We start from the raw sequence: 18,217 nt of genomic DNA, 5'->3' as shown, positions 1-18,217 counted from the left end.
GCATATTTCTTTGTGCGCAGTGTACTTTCAAACTTTTAAAGCTAATTAAAACATAAAGTATTCCATAAAAAAAATTTTTGTTTATTTTAGATGCTGTGATTATTATTGTTGTTATTATTATTATTATTATTATACAGAAACTGTTTTGAAGGTTGTTTTTATTTAAAAAAAAAAAAAAAAGCTCCTCCCACCTCCAAGATACGTCGTCAGAAGGGGGGTTTCGAGTCTGGCTGGACTGCCCCTTTAATTCTGAGAACTCTTCTACAGTGTCTCCCTCTAGCGGTCAAACCTCTGAAGCGCACCCAGCTTCATCATTTTTTCCACATATTGCGTTCATTTAGGATTACACGATACAACAACACGATGATTAATGGGTCTTTATTGGATTTATTTAGTCAAAAATAATTTGAGCAGCTTTGAGAAAACGTGGCGGCTGTTGTAGCAACCCGCTTGCGGCTGGTCGTTGTACCACCCCGGACATATTTTGTAGTTGCCCCGGATGGACACACACGTGGGTCTCCGGAGCGCTGCGTGCGTGTGTGTGTGTTTTGCTGTGTGTTTCAGGAGCTGCTGTCGGAATAAAGCCTCCTGAGCCATGCTGAAGTCTAAAACCTTTGTGAAAAAGACCCGATCGGGCGGAGTGTTGAAGATAGTCCGTGAGCACTACCTGAGGGACGACATCTGGTGCGGCAGTGAAGTGTGTGCGGAGTGTAAAGACGGGGCTCCTGTGCTGCAGCGGGACGCTCGGATAGAGAGTGATCTGTGTGCCTACCCTCACTATCTGATCCCAGACACTAACGTAGTCCTACATCAGGTAAACCAGGCCTTACAGCACGTCTGATCATGGGCTGGGTCTGATCTTTAGAGAACTGCACGGCACCTGTTGTACGTAGCCAGCTAGCTACCTCATTTGGGGGGGGGGTTCAGTTGGGCCCACTGTATGTCCAAATGTCTGTGGACATCTCATCTAATGAATGCATTCAGCTAGTTGAAGTTGCACCCATTGCTGATGCAGATGTGCAAATGCGCGCGCGCACACACACAGCCTGTCTAGTCCATATGGAATAGGACTCTCTGGAGCAGATAAACACATGGACCTATTGGCACCCTGTCTGATGCCAGGCGTGGGCTAGAGGGGTGTAAAGCCCCCCAGCATTGAGCTGTGGAGCAGTGGAAGAACTGTGTTCTCTGGAGTGATGGATGCTGCTCCATCCAGTGCTTTTCGGATGAGTTGGGGATTGTGCAGTAAGGTGGTGATCAATCAAATCCTCACAGCAATGCTCCTCCAAAATCTAGTAGAAAGCCTTCTTCCCTGGCCTGTAGAGAGAGTTACTCCAACAGTAGCAGGAGAACCTTTTTTGGTTTCATAGAACCCTTGCATTGTTTAAAGGTTCTCAAAAAACTAAATTATTAAACATTTTAATATTTATTAGGTTATTTAACTCAGAAGCACCTAATGAATCTTTATTTAGGGTTCTTCGATGGCAGGAGGTGGGGAACCGAGGGCCGGGATCCAGCACAGTTGACAGATTTCGCTGCACTAACACAACTACTAAACCCGGCAATTACCGGAGAGCTGAATCAGGTGTGCCTGAGTTGGAAAATCCCAGAACTGTGCGAGAATCTAGCCCTCCAGGCCTGGAGTTCCCCACCACGGTTCTATCACATCACGCAAAGAACCTTTTTTTGCCACTTTGTTGTAAAGAGTGGACTAGTGTGTCTAGACCAGAGACTGAATATTTAGAGCACAGTCACTGGTGAGCTCACATTTGAGGCATGTGTTTGGTTCTAGAACTACAGAACAGATGATTTAAGGTACCACACACTCTACTCACATAAAAGGTTCTCCATAGTACCAAAAATACATTCTTGTGGAACCTTTTTGGTGTTGTGTAGAACCCTTTTTGCTTATGCTTTTAGAGTGCAGTAGTATTAGAACCACTGTTGCCACACACTCTTTTCCAAAAGGGTTCTCCATAGAACCTAAAAGGTTCTTTGACTTGTAACAGTCATGGACCTCTGTTCTATTGCATCATGCAAAGAACCATTTTGGGCAGCTTTGTTGTTAAGAGTGTGCTAGTATATCTAGACCAGATACTCAACATTTAGAGAACAGTCTTTGGTGAGGCCAGATTTGAGGCATATTTTGGTTCTATTGCTGCAGAACAGCAGGTTTAAAGTACCACATAGTTCTCCATAGTATATAAATATTATTTAGCTAGTAACAACAGTGGAACCCTTACTGTAGTGTACTGTATTGAACCCTTTCTGCTTAGGATGCAGTAGTACTTGAACCACTGTTACTACACACTTCAAAAAGGGTTCCCTATAGTACCAAAAAGGTTATTTCACTTGTGAAAATAGTGGAACCCTTCCAGTGCACCCTTAGAGTGCAGTAGTATTAGAACCACTGTTACTGCACACTCTTTTCAAAAGGGTTCTCCATAGTACCAAAAAGGTGTACTAGTATGTCTAGACCAGATACTGAGAGCTCGAAGCCCAGGTTTGAGGCGTGTGTTGGTTCTATTACACAGATTTAATGTACTAAATGTTCTTTTCATAAAAGGTTCTCCATAGTACCAAAAAGGTTCTTCGACACAAAAAAGTATTTTTTTTTACTTGTGACAATAGTAGAACCCTTTTTGTACTTCAACCACTGTTACTACACATTCAAAAAGGGTTCTCCATAGTACCAAAAAGGTTTACTAGTATGTCTAGACCAGATACTGAGAGCTCAAAGCCCAGGTTTGAGGTGTATGTTGGTTCTATTACAGAGATTTAAGGTACTACATGCTCTTTTCATAAAAGGTTCTCCATAGTAATTTGATAATTTGATTTGTGACCATAGTGGAACCTTTTTGGTGTTGTTAAGAACCCTTTTTGCTTTTAGTGTGCAGTAGTAGAAGAACCACTGTTACTACACACCCTTTTTAAAAAGGGTTCTCCATAGTACCAAAAAGGTTCTTTGACTTGTAACAGCCATGGACCTCTTTTAGGTTCCGTACTTTTGTTCTATAGCATCAGGCAAAGAACCCTTTTTTTTTTTTTTTTGCTGTGAAGAGAGGACTAGTATGTCTAGACTAGATACTGAACAGTTGGGGTGTGAGGTGTGTGTGTTGGTTCTATTAAACAGATTTAAGGTACTACATGCTCTTTTCATTAATGGTTCTCTATAGTTCTTTGACTTGTGACAGTCGTGGAACTCTGATTGTAGGTTCGGCTCCTGTGCTGGTATGAGGACGGTGCTTATGACTGGTCAAAGTGTCTCGTCTGGAGAGATCCATTCATTTGTAAGCTCTCTTGAATCTTCACAGATCGATATACTCGAGGATCCCTTGATCAGGAACGTCATCATCCTTCAGACGGTTCTGCAGGAAGTCCGACACAGAAGCGCGCCGGTTTACAAGCGGATCAAAGATGCGATTCATGACAAGGAGAAACATTTCTATACCTTCACCAACGAACATCACAGGTAACGTCCGAGCAGAAGTTCCTCACACTCTTCATGCTGGTTATGAGGGAGGGGTTTGGAGAACCTTCAGACGGCTGGAACCAGAGATGGAGCTGGAGATACACTGCTGAAGTGCACTGCTTATTCCCAGCAGTGGTCGCAGCCAGGAATCCTGGAAGTTTGATTCTGAACAGCCTGGCTGTTTCCACCTGGCATCACTGATCATGTATAGATTTCACTTAACTGCACGAAAAGCCGGGTGTAAACAGCTAGATCGGACCACTCAAACCAAACTCGGAAGTGGCTGATAACGGATCTCCTCACATTCACCACATTCAAGTGTTTATATATAACTCGTGTCGCTATTTGTGTTTTTTACATATCGTAAATCTGGCAGTTTGTCGAAAGGACCAATAGGAATGCTCCAAAATGACTTGGTAATGGAATTTTCAATAGAGGTCAATGTTAATAGACTTCATTCCAAGTATAGAAAGTAGTCGTCAGCCACGTATCCAGATGTACAGTATGTTAATGCAAGGTGTAAACAGCCTCTTGTCCTCAAACGAAGGTAATCTGACCACTTTCCATCCCTGTGATTCAGGGAGACGTTCATCGAGCGGGAACAGGGAGAGAGCGCCAACGATCGCAACGACCGAGCCATCCGCGTGGCAGCAAAATGGTACACCGAGCACCTGAGCAAAGCCCCCAGCCTTGGAGAGCTGAGGGTGGTGCTGCTAACCAACGACCGAGCCAACAAGGAGAAGGCTGAGCAGAGCGGCCTGCTGGCTTACAGATGTAGGTGTAGAGAATTCCAGGTTTTCCTGTTGTTTTAGGGGGAGGGATAATCAGATGGATGGATAGTGGGGTGGATGGATGCATACTGTGGTGAATGAATGGGTGACTAGTGGGATAGATAGTGTGCTGGATGGTGGGATGAGTGGATTGGTGACTAATGGGATAGATGCATACTGTGGTGAATGAATAGGTGGATAGTGGGATAGATAGTGTGCTGGATGCTTGGACTATTGGATTGGTGGATAGTGAGATGGATGCATACTGGGGTGAATGAATGGGTGGATAGTGGGATAGATAGTGTGCTGGATGGGTGGATTGGTGAATAGTGGTATGGATAGTGGGGTGGATGGATGCATACTGGGGTGAATGAATGGGTGGATAGTGGGATAGATGGTGTACTGCATGGTGAGATGAATGGATTGGTGGATAGTGGGACAGACAGTTAGATGAATGGGTGGATAGTGGGATGGACGGATGACTGAGTAGTGGGATGAATGGATGGTTGACTGGATGACTGGTTAGAGGGAGGGAGGGATGCAAAATGGGGTGAATGAATAGGTGATTAGTGGCATGGATAGTGTTCTGGATGTTGAGATGAATGGATTGCTGGACAGTGGGATGGAAGGATGTATAGTGGAGTGAATAAATGGGTGGATAGCTGGACGGATGGATAGGTGGGTAGTGTGCTGGTTAATGGGATGTATAGTAGGATGGCTGGGTGACTGTCTAGTGGGATGGATGGTTGGTGTGGCGCAAACAGAAAACACCACTACCTGTCAGTGAGATACCACACCATGCGGGAGACTGGGGTTTAAAGTTAGAAATACTCCAAAACGACCTGGGATTAAATCTTCATTGATTTCCATTGAATATTAAGATATTTGTTTTTTTTCTTCTCCTGTAAAGTTTATATCTAAAGTTGCAGTGAAATCTGAACCTGACATAATCCAAAATTGAGCTCCTCATACCAATATGTGTGTATGTATTCTATTTGTCTTCTTTCCATACAGGTGAGGAGTACATTAAAAGCCTCATTGGCAATCCTGAGCTTGTGGACAGGCTGGCCTTAGCCTCTGATGATCAGGTACGTGCAGCAGAAAGGACCGGTTTCTTCACTGTGAGGTTCCTCCTCATTTAACCAACGTTTTGCTGTTGGTCTTTCTGCAGAATGAGATCACTGGCAGTAAGCTCCTGTTCCCAGAGCACCTGCCTCTGTCCAGGATTCAGGCGGGCATTAAGAGCGGCACTTTCCTGCAGGGGACGTTCCGGGCCAACAGAGACAACTACCTGGAGGCCACTGTCTTCGTCCATGGGGAAGGGGAGGAAAGCACAGAGGTATCAAGCTCAGAGTGGGCTTATTTGTGAGCTGGTCATCTCACAAGCAAGGGACATGTTTCAGAATGGGTCAAATTTGACCGTGCCAGACCTGACCTGGTGCTCGGTTAAATAAGGTCTCTGTGTGTGTGTGTGTGCGTGTGCATGCAGGTCCTACTGCAAGGGCTCCAGAACCTCAATCGGGCAGTGCACCAGGACGTGGTTGCTGTGGAGCTTTTCCCTAAGGAGCGCTGGGTCACCCCCTCTTCTGTGGTGCTGCAGGACGATCGGCCCAATGATGAGGACACGGAGGAAGAGGAGGCAGAGAAGAAGGTGATTAATTGGCATAGCTTTAGATCAGTGAGTGTTCGGATATTAGTTGCGAGAGCTTGGTTTAGACCATGATGGCATTGCTTCTCCAGAATACTTCCTATCTGCTTGTCTTGGATTTTGTTGATCCTCATAACCAAGAGGATCTACATGCTGGTCAGCTCTGCCAGTATTTAAGTTAAAGCCATGAGCTACAGATCATGGGAACCAAGGACCGGAGACAATAAAGTTTCCTGGGATTTGGATGCAGCTAAGTGTTTCAGGAGTCTGTTAAACTCTGTTGTGTTTAAGCTGCTTGGAGCACAACATTTTAATTGTCACCATGTCGAAGCTTAAGACAGCAGTGATTGGTCGAGATGGTACATACAATAAACAATACAAAAAGCGAAGCTGATTTATGGGAGCTTGTGCCATTTTAACTGGAGGTCAGGCGGTGTAGCTTATTAAACCTGTAGAGCAGCTTATGTTGAGTGTTCATTTTGATTGTATGGTCACACCTGCTCTCTTTTGCCTGCTCTGGGGTCAGCTGGAGAGCCCTGTGCTGGATACCAGTGTTCTGAAACCCACAGGCAGAGTGGTGGGGATTATCAAGAGGAACTGGCGGCCATACTGTGGGATGCTCACCCAGTCACAGATCAAAGAGGTAACCTGTTTACACCATAATAATCAATTCATGCAGAATTGGAAGCTTTTATTGGAAAGATTGAGAATTGGGGCACAAATGTTGTGAAATGTCATTTTAATGTCATCTCAAGGTAGTCTTAAGGTACATTGCATGAAATATGGATTGAGAAATGAAAAGTGAAAAGAGATTATTTATATATTAAATAAAGAATAAATATGATGCATCATAATAGTTAAAATTAAATGAAAAAATGAAATAAACTATAAAAATAAGATTGCAAATGACAGGTCATTTGGGGATAAAGTAATAAAAAATAAAAGAAAAATTAAAAATGTGTAAAAAAATAAATAAATAAAAGTCAAATAAAATAAAAAGACAAATCTCAGTTTAAAAACGGGGTGGATTAGGCACGGGTTGGGTAATTGGGTTGTCTGAAGTGGTGAGAAAATTGGGGAGGAATTGAATAAAATTAAAAATAAATAGTAAATAAAAGGAAAAAAAAGTCATACCAAATTTATATAAAACTAGAATATAAAATACATTAATCCCAGTACCACAGGCACCTGTTAGATTTAGTACTACGCTGTATCAGGACCCTTCTAATTGGTCAGATCAGATACTTTAAATTGCAGAACTATTCATCCAACATCACTGAATGTGCCTAATGCTCTTGTGGCTAAATGCAATCAGACCCTTTCAGCACTCACAGCAATGTTCCAGTGTCTAGTGTAAAGCCTTCTCAGGAGAGAAGAACCTGTTATTGCAGCAAAGTTGGACAAACTCCCTATTAATAATCTTGATCTCAGAAGAAACTCTGTAAGAAAAGCTCTGTAAGATTAAATAAGGTCTGCTTATTAACATTGTGCTCTGTCCTTAAACCCCAGGCCACCAGGCATCTCTTCACTCCAGCCGAGAGATGCATCCCTCGGATCCGTATAGAGACACGGCAGGCCTCCACGCTGGTGGGCCAGAGGATCATCGTGGCAATTGATGGCTGGCCAAGAAATTCCAGATATCCCAATGTAGGTGTACACTCACTGTCCCGGAGCTTATCTCCTTTCTCTGTGTGTACTGCCAGAGGTGCTGCAAGTACACAAGTCACATACTTGAATGTAAAAGGACAAATTCTAATGAGTTCAAATGAATAAGTTAAAATACTTTGGTAAATGTTGAAATGTGGGTTATATTTGTTTACTGAAGTAAACTGTATTAAAGAACATGATTCCTAAAGTTAATATAAGTAAGTATTCTTTGGCAACATGCTTTTTTGGGGGTAAAGTTAGCTTGTTTTCATTTATTTATTTATTTGTATTTATGTGTATTTCTCAATGGGTGTCAACAGCAGGAACAATATTGTGGCACTGGCTTTTGGACCAGTGTCCAAAAAATTAAAATCGGTGTTTAAAAGAGTTATATTGCTGTTAAAAATATTTATTTATTTATAAAAATATTACCTTTTCGAAAGATTTGAATCACTTTTCAAAAAAAGATTTGAATCAGTTAAGATATTTGGATCACTGTCCAAAAGAATCAAATCAGTGTTCAAATGATTCCTATTATTGTTGAAAAGATTTAAATACCTTTTCAAAAGATATGAGGCGCTTTTCAAAAAAAGAATCAGTTTTCGAAAGATTTGAATCGGTTGTCAGGATATTTGGATCACTGTCCAAAAGATTCAAATCAGTGTTCAAAAGAGTCATTATTGTTGAAAAGATTTAAATAACTAGATCACGGTTCAAAAGAATTAAACTTTTCAAAATGTTCAGTAACTTGAATCTTTTCTAACTTCCTCCTGAGTCCTGATCAGGCTTGTAAAGTTAGCACCCTTCTGGCGTTGAATCATTTGAGTGGGATGTTAAAGAAAGATGACAAAATCCTGCACCTAACAACCGGAGTTACGCATAGGGCCCAGCCCATTCCCTTCCCCTACACTCTACTCACCCACTACATCTAAAGCTCCATCAGTTAGGCACCTCGCTTCCTATGTTGCGTTGGCTGTCACTGGGACTGACAAGATCCTACACCTACCAGTTAAGGTTACATGTGATCTTCCCTTCACTCATGCACCAGTCACCTACAGCTACAGCAAGCTCTTCACAGGGGTCATCAGGTTGGTACCTCCCTTCACCAGTGTTGAGCTGAATTAGGCCCACGGAAGGTTCCCAGATCCACTCCCCTCCAAGCTCACTTCACAGGATTCTGCCTCTGAAGCATTTGCACGCTGCAGCCTGCATCTCCCACCATACTACACCTTCAGTCACACACTGGCCTTCTCCACCCCACCTCAGCCTTTCTTATCCACAGCTACTTCTGACAGTTTCTTCACGGCTGCCCTCCGCACGCGTCCCCTAAATCCAAATTCAACCATGAATGAACCTGAACTGTGTTAAATTCTGATGTGGGTTAGTTATTTATTTATTTATTTATTTATTTATTTATTTATTTGCAGGGTCACTTTGTGAGGAACCTGGGTGGAGCCGGGGATAAAGACACGGAGACGGAGGTTTTGCTTCTAGAACATGACGTTCCACACCAGCCTTTCTCCCAGGCTGTGCTCAGCTTCCTGCCCAAAATGCCCTGGGGCATTACTGAAGAGGTAAACACAGTCTGGGTGGTTTGGAGTATGTGGCTGTGGGCCAGGGCTTTGTGTACTGTGCTTTCTGAATTGACAAGTCGCCTAATCAGCTACAGCGTTCTAGGTCGACTCCTGTTCGTTGAGTAATTGCAGTTATTTGTTAGTTTGTTTTTACAAGTAAAGTAGCGATAAACTGATGGTATCTGTGGAACTAGCTGAAAATAAGGCACTGTGGTAGGACACAGGTGTCCTATAATGCTATAATGTATTGTTGGCAAATGCAGGAAGGCGCCGCACTGTCCGGAACAAAATGAGATTTAATGATGCAGTGTTTTGACTTTGAGTTTGGGTTGAGGTCTGATTTCATGCTTTTTCTCTTTCAGGATGTGAAGGTGAGGGAAGATCTGAGACACTTGTGTGTGTGCAGTGTAGACCCTCCTGGCTGTACGGACATTGATGACGCCTTACACTGTCGTGAGCTGGAAAATGGAAATCTGGAGGTATGAGTGTGTGTGATTGAATGTGAGTCTGTCGAAGTTTAGAGAAATTGTTGTTGTTTTTCTATACATTAAGCAAACATGCAGTGAGAGGTTTTGGTGGAACATGGAGAGCAAACAGCAGATTAAATAGGTGGTCATAATGTTTTGGCTAATATTTGCATACCCTCAAATCTGATGCTGATCAGTTCGGACAGGTGCTGTGTTTTTCATACTAACTGGTCATTAGCTTTTGTGATTGCTGGCTGTTCTTCTTACATCCTGGTCCTGTATGATCATGTCTCCTGCCTCAGGTTGGTGTCCATATAGCAGACGTCAGCCACTTTATTCGTCCAGGAAATGCGTTGGACCAGGAGGCGGCCAGTAGAGGCACCACAGTCTACCTGTGTGGAAAGGTAATCCCCTGATTGCAGGCCATGCACATTCCAGCTGTGAACGCTACTCTGATATACTACACGATATGTCCAAATGTTTGTGGACACTCCTTCTAATAAATGCATTCAGCTACTTTAACTTGCACCCATTGCTGAGACAGGCATGCAAATACACACACTTGCACAGCTTGTCTAGACCCTGTAGAGAAGCACTGCCAATAGAATAGGAAGATAAACAGCAACCTATTGGCACCATGCCTAATGCCGGGTGTGGGCTGGATCGTTATTAAGCTCCTTAGCATTGAGCTGTGGAGCAGTGGAACTGGGTTCTCTGGAATAATGGAGCTCCATTCTATACGTTTGAGGATTGGAGGAGTTGGGGATGAGTTGAGGTGGTGTTCATACCCTTGATTTCAGAAGAAGCAATGAAGGAGCAGGTGTCCCAATACTTTTGTCCAAGTAGCATATGTTTAGGTTTGTTCACTCCCGCTCATCCAATAGGTTTTGTGAGGATTTTATCAGTCAGAAGAGCATTAGTGAGGTCAGGCACTGATGTTGGATGATTGATCCTGGTTCATAAACTCAACTCTTCTCTCCCCTCAGAGGATTGACATGGTTCCAGAACTTCTGAGCTCCAATCTGTGTTCTCTGCGCTCCAATGTGGAAAGGTAGCTTTTTAAAACTCATCATCAAGGTTATTGAGAGTCTTTCCTCCTTTCGCTGTTGCACAGTGGTGGCTAATTACCACACACTGTTCTCCTCACAGGTTGGCGTTCTCCTGTATCTGGGAGATGAACCACAGTGCAGAAATCCTCAAAACACGCTTTACCAAAAGCATCATCAATTCCAAGGTATGAAACTTGTCACAAGACCTGCTATGTTTTAAACTTGTATATCATCGCTATTAGACACAAGTCCTGTGTGTATCTCTGTATGTTATTTTTCACTTTTTGACCTAATGTGAATCTAGCAGTTGTTCTTTTTATTGGATACAAGTTTCATGATGAATGGACCAATAGAAATGCTCCAAAATGACATGGAATAAAAATATTCCATTTAAATGGAATTATGGAGATACAATGTTTTTGCGTGACTGCAATGATATGACATTTCTTCCAGAATGAATTATGGTGTAACACATCATTTTTTAATTATTTTAGCATAATAGAAACATTCTTTATATAATAATGAGCATCATTATTACAAGTCTTTATTATTTATTAAAAAGCTGTTTATTTAATCACATTATTATTATTATTATTATTATTATTATTAATAATAATCATCATCATCCTTTTTTTCTGTCTGTATATGTACAACTAGACCTGCTAATTCTTTGGTACTTTTTCTTCTGTCGACTGTTTCAGAGAGATTTACAAAAATACAGTGCTTCACTGTTTACTCCTGGTTAGTTTGTATCGGCTAGGCTCCTAAGGAACCTCTAATCTTAGATGCTACTAAACACAAATAAACATGCACTCTATTGTGCACTCAAGTACTCTGCGTTTGAAGACTTGAATTCAAAGTATAAATAAAATAATCAAACACTCTGCCTTTCCTATAGTAAACCATTACTGTGGCTATTTGTTTCCACCATAATTTGCTCGGTCGTGAGTCGTCGTTGTTTTTGTAATACACAGAGAAAATTGACACGGTGGGATATATACAGATAAACTAATATATATTTAATTTATATATATATATATATATATATATATATATATATATATATATATATATATATATATATATATATATATATATATATATTTTTTTTTTTTTTTTTTTTTTTTTTTTTATTTATTTTATTTTTTTTTTAATTAGTTTATCTGGTTTTATTTAGGAAAAAGCAATCCTAATGAATTTTTACACAACCGTTTACCATCTTCTTTACCCTTTGTAGTTGAGCAGACATTAAACCACAGGGCCCACTGATGTGCCCACAATTCCAGTATTGGTGCACCCCCCCCCTTTTTTTTTTAACAAACAAAAGTAAGAAATGTAGTTTTCTAGCCTTTTTTTTCTTAAAAGTAAATTTGGAAATCAAACTGGAAATCAAGCGGGCAGTGTGTACGCACTTGTTTAGAGTACGGAGGGTATTCCTCAGGTGTTCAACAAAGTGATGTTCTTTCAGGCTTCTCTGACATACGCCGAAGCTCAGATGAGAATCGATGACACCAACATGAACGATGACATCACCAAGAGTCTACGGGGGCTGAACGCGTTAGCCAAGATATTAAAGGCACAGCGAATCGCCAAAGGGTAACACCTGCCTGTCTTTTTAAAGGGTCATCTGCATCTGAAATAGTTTTCTATAGCTAATTTAGGCAGCTTGCTATTCCACGTTTGCGTATTCCAAGTTTTGCACGTAGCTTTACAGTCTTATGCAAAAGTTTGGGCACCCCCTGGTCAAATGAGAGTGACGGAACTCCTGTTTATTGTGGCATTTTTATGCTAAATTGATCAACTGAACTGTAGTTTAGTGCAGAACAGAGTCTCTGTTGTGGATGTGAGCTTAATTACACAACGACGCGTCCTTTCTGTTAGTCACCGGTCATCTCCCTGCTCTCATCACACAAGATATCTCTTTATACCTAGACCCCATACAAACACACTCTGCACCCTGCACTCACTCACTCACCTTTTGCATGATGAATTTTTCTGTTGCAGGGCCTTGACTCTGTCCTCTCCTGAGGTTCGTTTCCACGTGGACAGCGAGACCCACGACCCCATTGACCTCCAGACCAAGGAGCTGAAGTGAGTGTGAAACCATTGTTGTGAATTAGGTGCTGTTATGTTGTTACTTGGCTGAGAGATGCTGTTCATTCTTAGTGAGGCTACACAGTATATTAGTGTATCACCTAAGCCTTATTGTCCTGGCTCATCGCCATATTCGTTTTTCTAAGTTGACACATCCCTTAAACTCTGCTTCTGTGTGTGTCTCTCTCTCTCTCTCTCTACTCTCTCTCTACTCTCTCTCTACTCTCTCTCTACTCTCTCTGTACTCTCTCTGTACTCTCAGAGAAACAAACTCCATGGTGGAAGAGTTCATGTTGCTGGCGAACATCTCAGTGGCCCAAAAGATCTACGAGGAGTTCTCAGAGTGCGCTCTGCTCAGAAAACACCCCTCACCCCCACCATCCAACTACGATATCCTCATCAAGGCTGCAAAGTCGAGGGTATGCGTGACATTTATGTTCTTTCAGTTGTGAACAGACATGAATTACCTTAGATCAGCACTCGTGGATGCTCGCAGTGTCTCTGTGCATCACCCCATTAAAACACCCCTAAAGGTCTAGAGGGGTAATAAATCTAGAGATTTATGATTATTATTTTTTTTTATTTATTATTATTATTATTATTATTATTATTATTGTCTGGAGAGACAGTCAGTTACAATCATCTAAAAAAATTAATTATTTTTAATGAATAACACTGGACATCCCAATCCGATCCAATGGAGCAGGATCAGAAGCTGATCCAGGCATATTTAAATGGATCAGATATTGGCTATTTTAATCTCAGTCCAGTTCTGATTCTTTGTTTTAGTCACTGTGTGTGTTCAGAGCGCCATCTGCTGTCCTCAAGGCGCCATTGATGGACGTCATTGCCCAGTCAGCAGGAGTCTGACTCCTGGACGACTGGATTATAGGAAAAGTCTCTACTAAACTAAATCAGTCAGTCCAGAAAGTTTCATCATAGAAACTACTACTAAAAATAAAGGGATTTTACTGAGCAGTTATTAATCAGCAGTTCATCTGATCTAAACTGTGAGGCTGAATAAGTTATACAACACAAATAGAAGTTCAGATCGGTATCAGCTGACACTCAGCATTAAGAGACTCTGATTGGGGCGAAATACCCTGATGGTGATAATAAACCCCTATTATAAAATATTAAGACATAAAAACACATTGTTGCTGTCCTACAAAAAAAAAACTTGCTAGTCCAAGGTTTTAGTTTTACATTGTACAAAATGACTTTTTTTGCATTGACTTTCATTAAAATGAATGGAAAGTTGTCTTTTTGTGCTTCATTTTTTTGTGAGACAGTGACAATTTACTTTTTTTATGAATGCAGTAAAATACCTAAATATATTTGCTCCCAATAAGGATGTCACCAAATATTCTCCATATCTAGCCATACTTAAGTTTAAATGCATGTATCACCATGCAATCTCCAAAATGTCAACTTTATAGTAGAGGGGAAGAAAATCTTCTTAACTTTCAATGAAAGTCCATGTAAAAATATTAGATGTAGATATTACAAAGTTTGTTCCAGGTGTAAACAGGCACCTTCATCATCATCATCTCCTCCTTTACTTCCTCAGAGTCTGGATATACGCACAGATTCAGCCAAGGCTCTGGCGGACTCTCTGAATGAAGCCACTGTGGAGAACTTCCCCTACTTCAACACGCTGCTGCGCATCCTTGCCACCCGTTGCATGATGCAGGCCGTCTACTTCTGCTCGGGGATGGACAGCGACTTCCACCACTACGGCCTGGCCTCGCCCATCTACACACACTTCACCTCGCCCATCAGGAGGTGAGGCCTACTACTTCTGTTCTCATTCTCTAAACTCCTCCAGCGTTCCTGCTAGATAAGAAGGCTTTCTGACAAATTTTGGAACATTGCTGTGGGGATTTGATTGCATTTAGCCACAATAGCATTGGTGAGGTCTGGTCACCTGATGATTAGTTAAATCCATCCCATCCATCACTCCAGAAAACACAGTTACACAGCTCCACAGCTCAACACTTGGGGCTTTATACCCCTCTAGCTGATGCTTAGCTTTGGGCATGGTCACTTTAGGCTGATGTTCAGCTGTTCTGGAGTGTCCCGTTCTAGTGGTCAATAGATATGGAGGTATGGAAAGTCTTCATGAAGCTGACTGTGATGGCCATGTGGCTAGTTTTGGGTTTGGTCTGGTTGCAGTGCTTTCCAATATGCACCGATTTCCTTATTTTCTCCAGGTACTCTGATATTATTGTGCATCGGCTGCTGGCTGTGGCCATCAACGCAGACAGCACCTACCCGGACCTGATGGACAAACACAAGCAGTCCGCTCTGTGCAACAACCTCAACTACAGACACAAAATGGCCCAGTATGCACAGAGAGCCTCAGTGGCCTTCCATACACAGGTACAGCACAACTGATGGGATACTAATTCACCAGAATTTGGTGGTTCTTTAAATTGTGTTCAAATTACATGAAGAATGGACCAATAGAAGCTTTTAATTTCTCATCAATCTTAAGCTAAAAAGACACAACCTGTGTGAATGTCTTTGTTTTTTAGCTTTTCTTCAAGAACAGAGGCATCCTAAATGAAGAAGGCTTCATTCTCTTTGTGAGGAAGAACGCCATCATCATCCTTATCCCCAAGTTTGGTCTCGAGGGCACGGTGTTCTTCGAAAACAAAGACAAACCTGGACCTCGGCTCAACTTTGACTCTGAGGTTGTCAATGAACCCCCGGTCTTCAATTTTTTTTTTCTGAATGCATTCAGTACTAGGAGTGTCCACAAACATTTGGACATATAGTTTATCTGCTCTGGTCTTTTGGTCCTCCTTGATTTGTGGGTATAAATAGAAACTACAGTTTTGACTAAACCTTGGTTTAACCTTTCCAGGGCCCAACGCTGACCGTGGAGGATCAGCACACCTTCCACATATTTGACAGAGTCAAAGTCACCATCAGTCTGGACGCCTCCAACATTCAACACCAGAAGATCAGGATGGCTCTAGTGGAGCCAGTGGTATTTATTTATTTATTTATTTATTTATTTATTTATTTGAATATTTGATTTCCCCTCATTTAAGATATACAGTACAGGCCAGAGGTCTTGTGCACATAAGCCCATTATTTAAACCATTTCTCTTAGCAATAGTGAGATCTTGTGAGCTAGTCTGAAGAACAGAGCTCAGTTCCAGGTTTCTCCTGGACGCCCCCAATTCCAGCCAGCACAGCGTGGAGGATGTGTTCAACTCCATCAGCAGCAGCAGCAACTCACCTGATTTACCAAACCAGGTGTTGATATGAAGAGAACTCTGAATAACACTAGACTCCATGAGGAGAACTTTGGAGATGTTCTAATGATGAACACAGTGATGGAGAACCACCACCACTTTCTGTAGGAATGTTATTACTGTTTATTCTAATATTTTAGTTTTACTGAGCAGATAAACACTTACTACCCGTATAAGCAGCTTTTTTCCATTCTACCTTTTATAGGGGACTGTTAACTAAAAGCTGTATCTGCTTGACTTAAGAATGAACTTTCATTACAGGGATGATAAATAGATCAGATCCTGGGACTAAATTATTGTAAAGCAAGTTCCATAATACTTGATTGGCATTTATGATCCTCAGAGAAGCAGTTGTCCAGATTCAACCAGCAAAATCAAGGAATCCTGGCTGTATCATCTATGTGCTGCACCTACAAGCTTTAAATACATGCTGATGGTGGGTTTCTCTTTCAGATCCCTGGTGTTAGTGTGGCTCTACCAGAATCAGAACCCGAAGCAAAGAAGCCCAAACTGGATCGCTGAGTTCAACAACTACCTTACAGGGTCATCTTAGTTTCTTTCTATTTTAATGTTCATTTTTTAAAGAAATGAATGTATATATATATATTTTTTGCTTTTGTGGACACAGCTTGTGTAAACCACAGGGACAGTTGCTGTGTATCAGTTTTAGATGTTTTCCATAAGGGAAATGTTCAGGTTCATAAAAACAGGCAACAGGCTGGTCTTCTGGATGCCCATGAAGTGTAGTCATGAAGGGCTTGTTTCTGTGAGTGGCTCTTATCAGAGTCTTGAATGCAAGGCTTTGTTTGTACAAAACTGACCAAAAGCTCTTCAGTGGAGATCAGATTTCATTCACAGATCCATAATGAATTTTTACACCAGAAAAAAAGGAGCAACTGCAATAAAATTGTTTTAACAGAACACTGTGCTTCTCAATGGATCAGAAAGGGTGTCTAACTTCTCTATACTTCAGCATGCTCTTCACGATAAAGGTTCTTAAAATTCAGATAATGGAGTACAGTTAAAATGCTCGTCTGATTCTGTTGTTTCTTCATTTAGTTTAAAAGCATTAAAAAGATAAACCACATAGGCAAAAGTATTCGGATCTCTTAATCAGTTAATTCCGGTGTTTCATTCAGTCCTATTGTCTCAGATCTGCCTTTACACACATCAGTGAAAGAACGGGTGCTTCTTAAAGAGCTCACTGAATTCCAGCGTGGTTCTGTATGTAATAGGAGCCACCGCTGCAGCAAGCCCGTTTGTGAAATTTCTTTCCTCCTATATCCCACCATCAGCTGGGAGTGGTAGTATTAAAAAGTGGAAGCACTTAAAGACCACAGAGAGCAACTCAGCCACCCACATGTTAGACCACAGAGTGGGGTGTAGAAAGCCTGCCATTACAGCTGCAAAGGGGGACCAACTCTATATTAATGACTATCAATTTAGAATGGGATGCTATAAAAGCTCCTGTATGTGTCCAAATACTTTTGCCAGTATTGAGTCTTTACAACGAGTGTGGGACAGGACAGCTGTGGGCAAGGCAGCATAGAAATAAGATTACTGGGCTGCACCAGTATAGAACTGGTAAGACACCATTTGTGCTCTGTGTGTACACCGGTTTGCTGATATTGTTAGTAAAAAGTTCACACATTTAATGCAGACAAAAGACTCATTTTTTTTAAAATATGTGGACATGCTTGGACAGGGCCACAGGATATCTCCACTTGAACACTTTGTATTGCAGTTTAATGTAATCAAGGGATAAAAAGCACTGTTGAACTAGAACTGCAGGAGTTTGTTTTAGATCACATTAAAAAAATATATATTTTATGATCACAGATACCAGTAATTGGAAATGTTTAACGCATTAAAATTGCTACTAATCAACATCCCATAAGAAGATACAAAGATTTGTGACCATGTTTTTGTGTGCATTTTTAGTTATTCAGACATGAGCTTATAAAACCACCTAAAACCTGGTATGACTCCACACACAAAAAAAATGTTTAATTACAAACAGAAATTAAAGTTCATGTCAAAATCCTTTATTGCAATTCAGCAGAAACATACAAGCGTAATACCACACAGAGCAATATTAAACATGCGAATCATCACTCAGACATGCATTTTAGTGGTTATGATTAGGATTCATAAATAACTAAGAGCATAAATTCATGTACAAAAATTGCAAAAAGGAACAACTCATTAAAATAATTTGATGATTTTGAAT

General features: G+C 41.2%; 1 protein-coding gene across 1 annotated transcript; it reads left to right on the top strand.

Annotated features, from left to right (window-relative positions):
• The first annotated feature begins 223 nt into the window (after positions 1–223).
• Positions 224–18,181, top strand: dis3 (DIS3 exosome endoribonuclease and 3'-5' exoribonuclease). The gene is made up of 21 exons (XM_072657637.1): positions 224–814; positions 3,315–3,472; positions 4,053–4,246; positions 5,257–5,330; positions 5,414–5,581; positions 5,732–5,893; positions 6,417–6,533; positions 7,400–7,537; positions 8,965–9,111; positions 9,474–9,590; positions 9,881–9,982; positions 10,565–10,629; positions 10,728–10,812; positions 12,096–12,223; positions 12,632–12,718; positions 12,984–13,140; positions 14,292–14,506; positions 14,935–15,103; positions 15,259–15,417; positions 15,591–15,716; positions 16,441–18,181. The coding sequence occupies exons 1-21, from the start codon at positions 596–598 to the stop codon at positions 16,507–16,509; spliced, it is 2,856 nt and encodes a 951-aa protein (XP_072513738.1). The 5' UTR covers positions 224–595; the 3' UTR covers positions 16,510–18,181.
• The last annotated feature ends 36 nt before the right edge of the window (positions 18,182–18,217 follow it).

The sequence above is a fragment of the Salminus brasiliensis genome, chromosome 15 (assembly GCF_030463535.1).
Source record: "Salminus brasiliensis chromosome 15, fSalBra1.hap2, whole genome shotgun sequence".
Lineage (NCBI taxonomy): Eukaryota > Metazoa > Chordata > Actinopteri > Characiformes > Bryconidae > Salminus > Salminus brasiliensis.
This window is presented reverse-complemented; position numbering and strand designations above follow the sequence as displayed.

Coding starts and splice junctions, on each gene's coding strand:
- dis3 (XM_072657637.1), top strand. CDS start 596: ATGCTGAAGTCTAAAACCTTTGTGAAAAAGACCCGATCGGGCGGAGTG. Junction 5,331..5,413: donor CCTTAGCCTCTGATGATCAG/GTACGTGCAGCA, acceptor GTCTTTCTGCAG/AATGAGATCACTGGCAGTAA. Junction 6,534..7,399: donor CCCAGTCACAGATCAAAGAG/GTAACCTGTTTA, acceptor CTTAAACCCCAG/GCCACCAGGCATCTCTTCAC.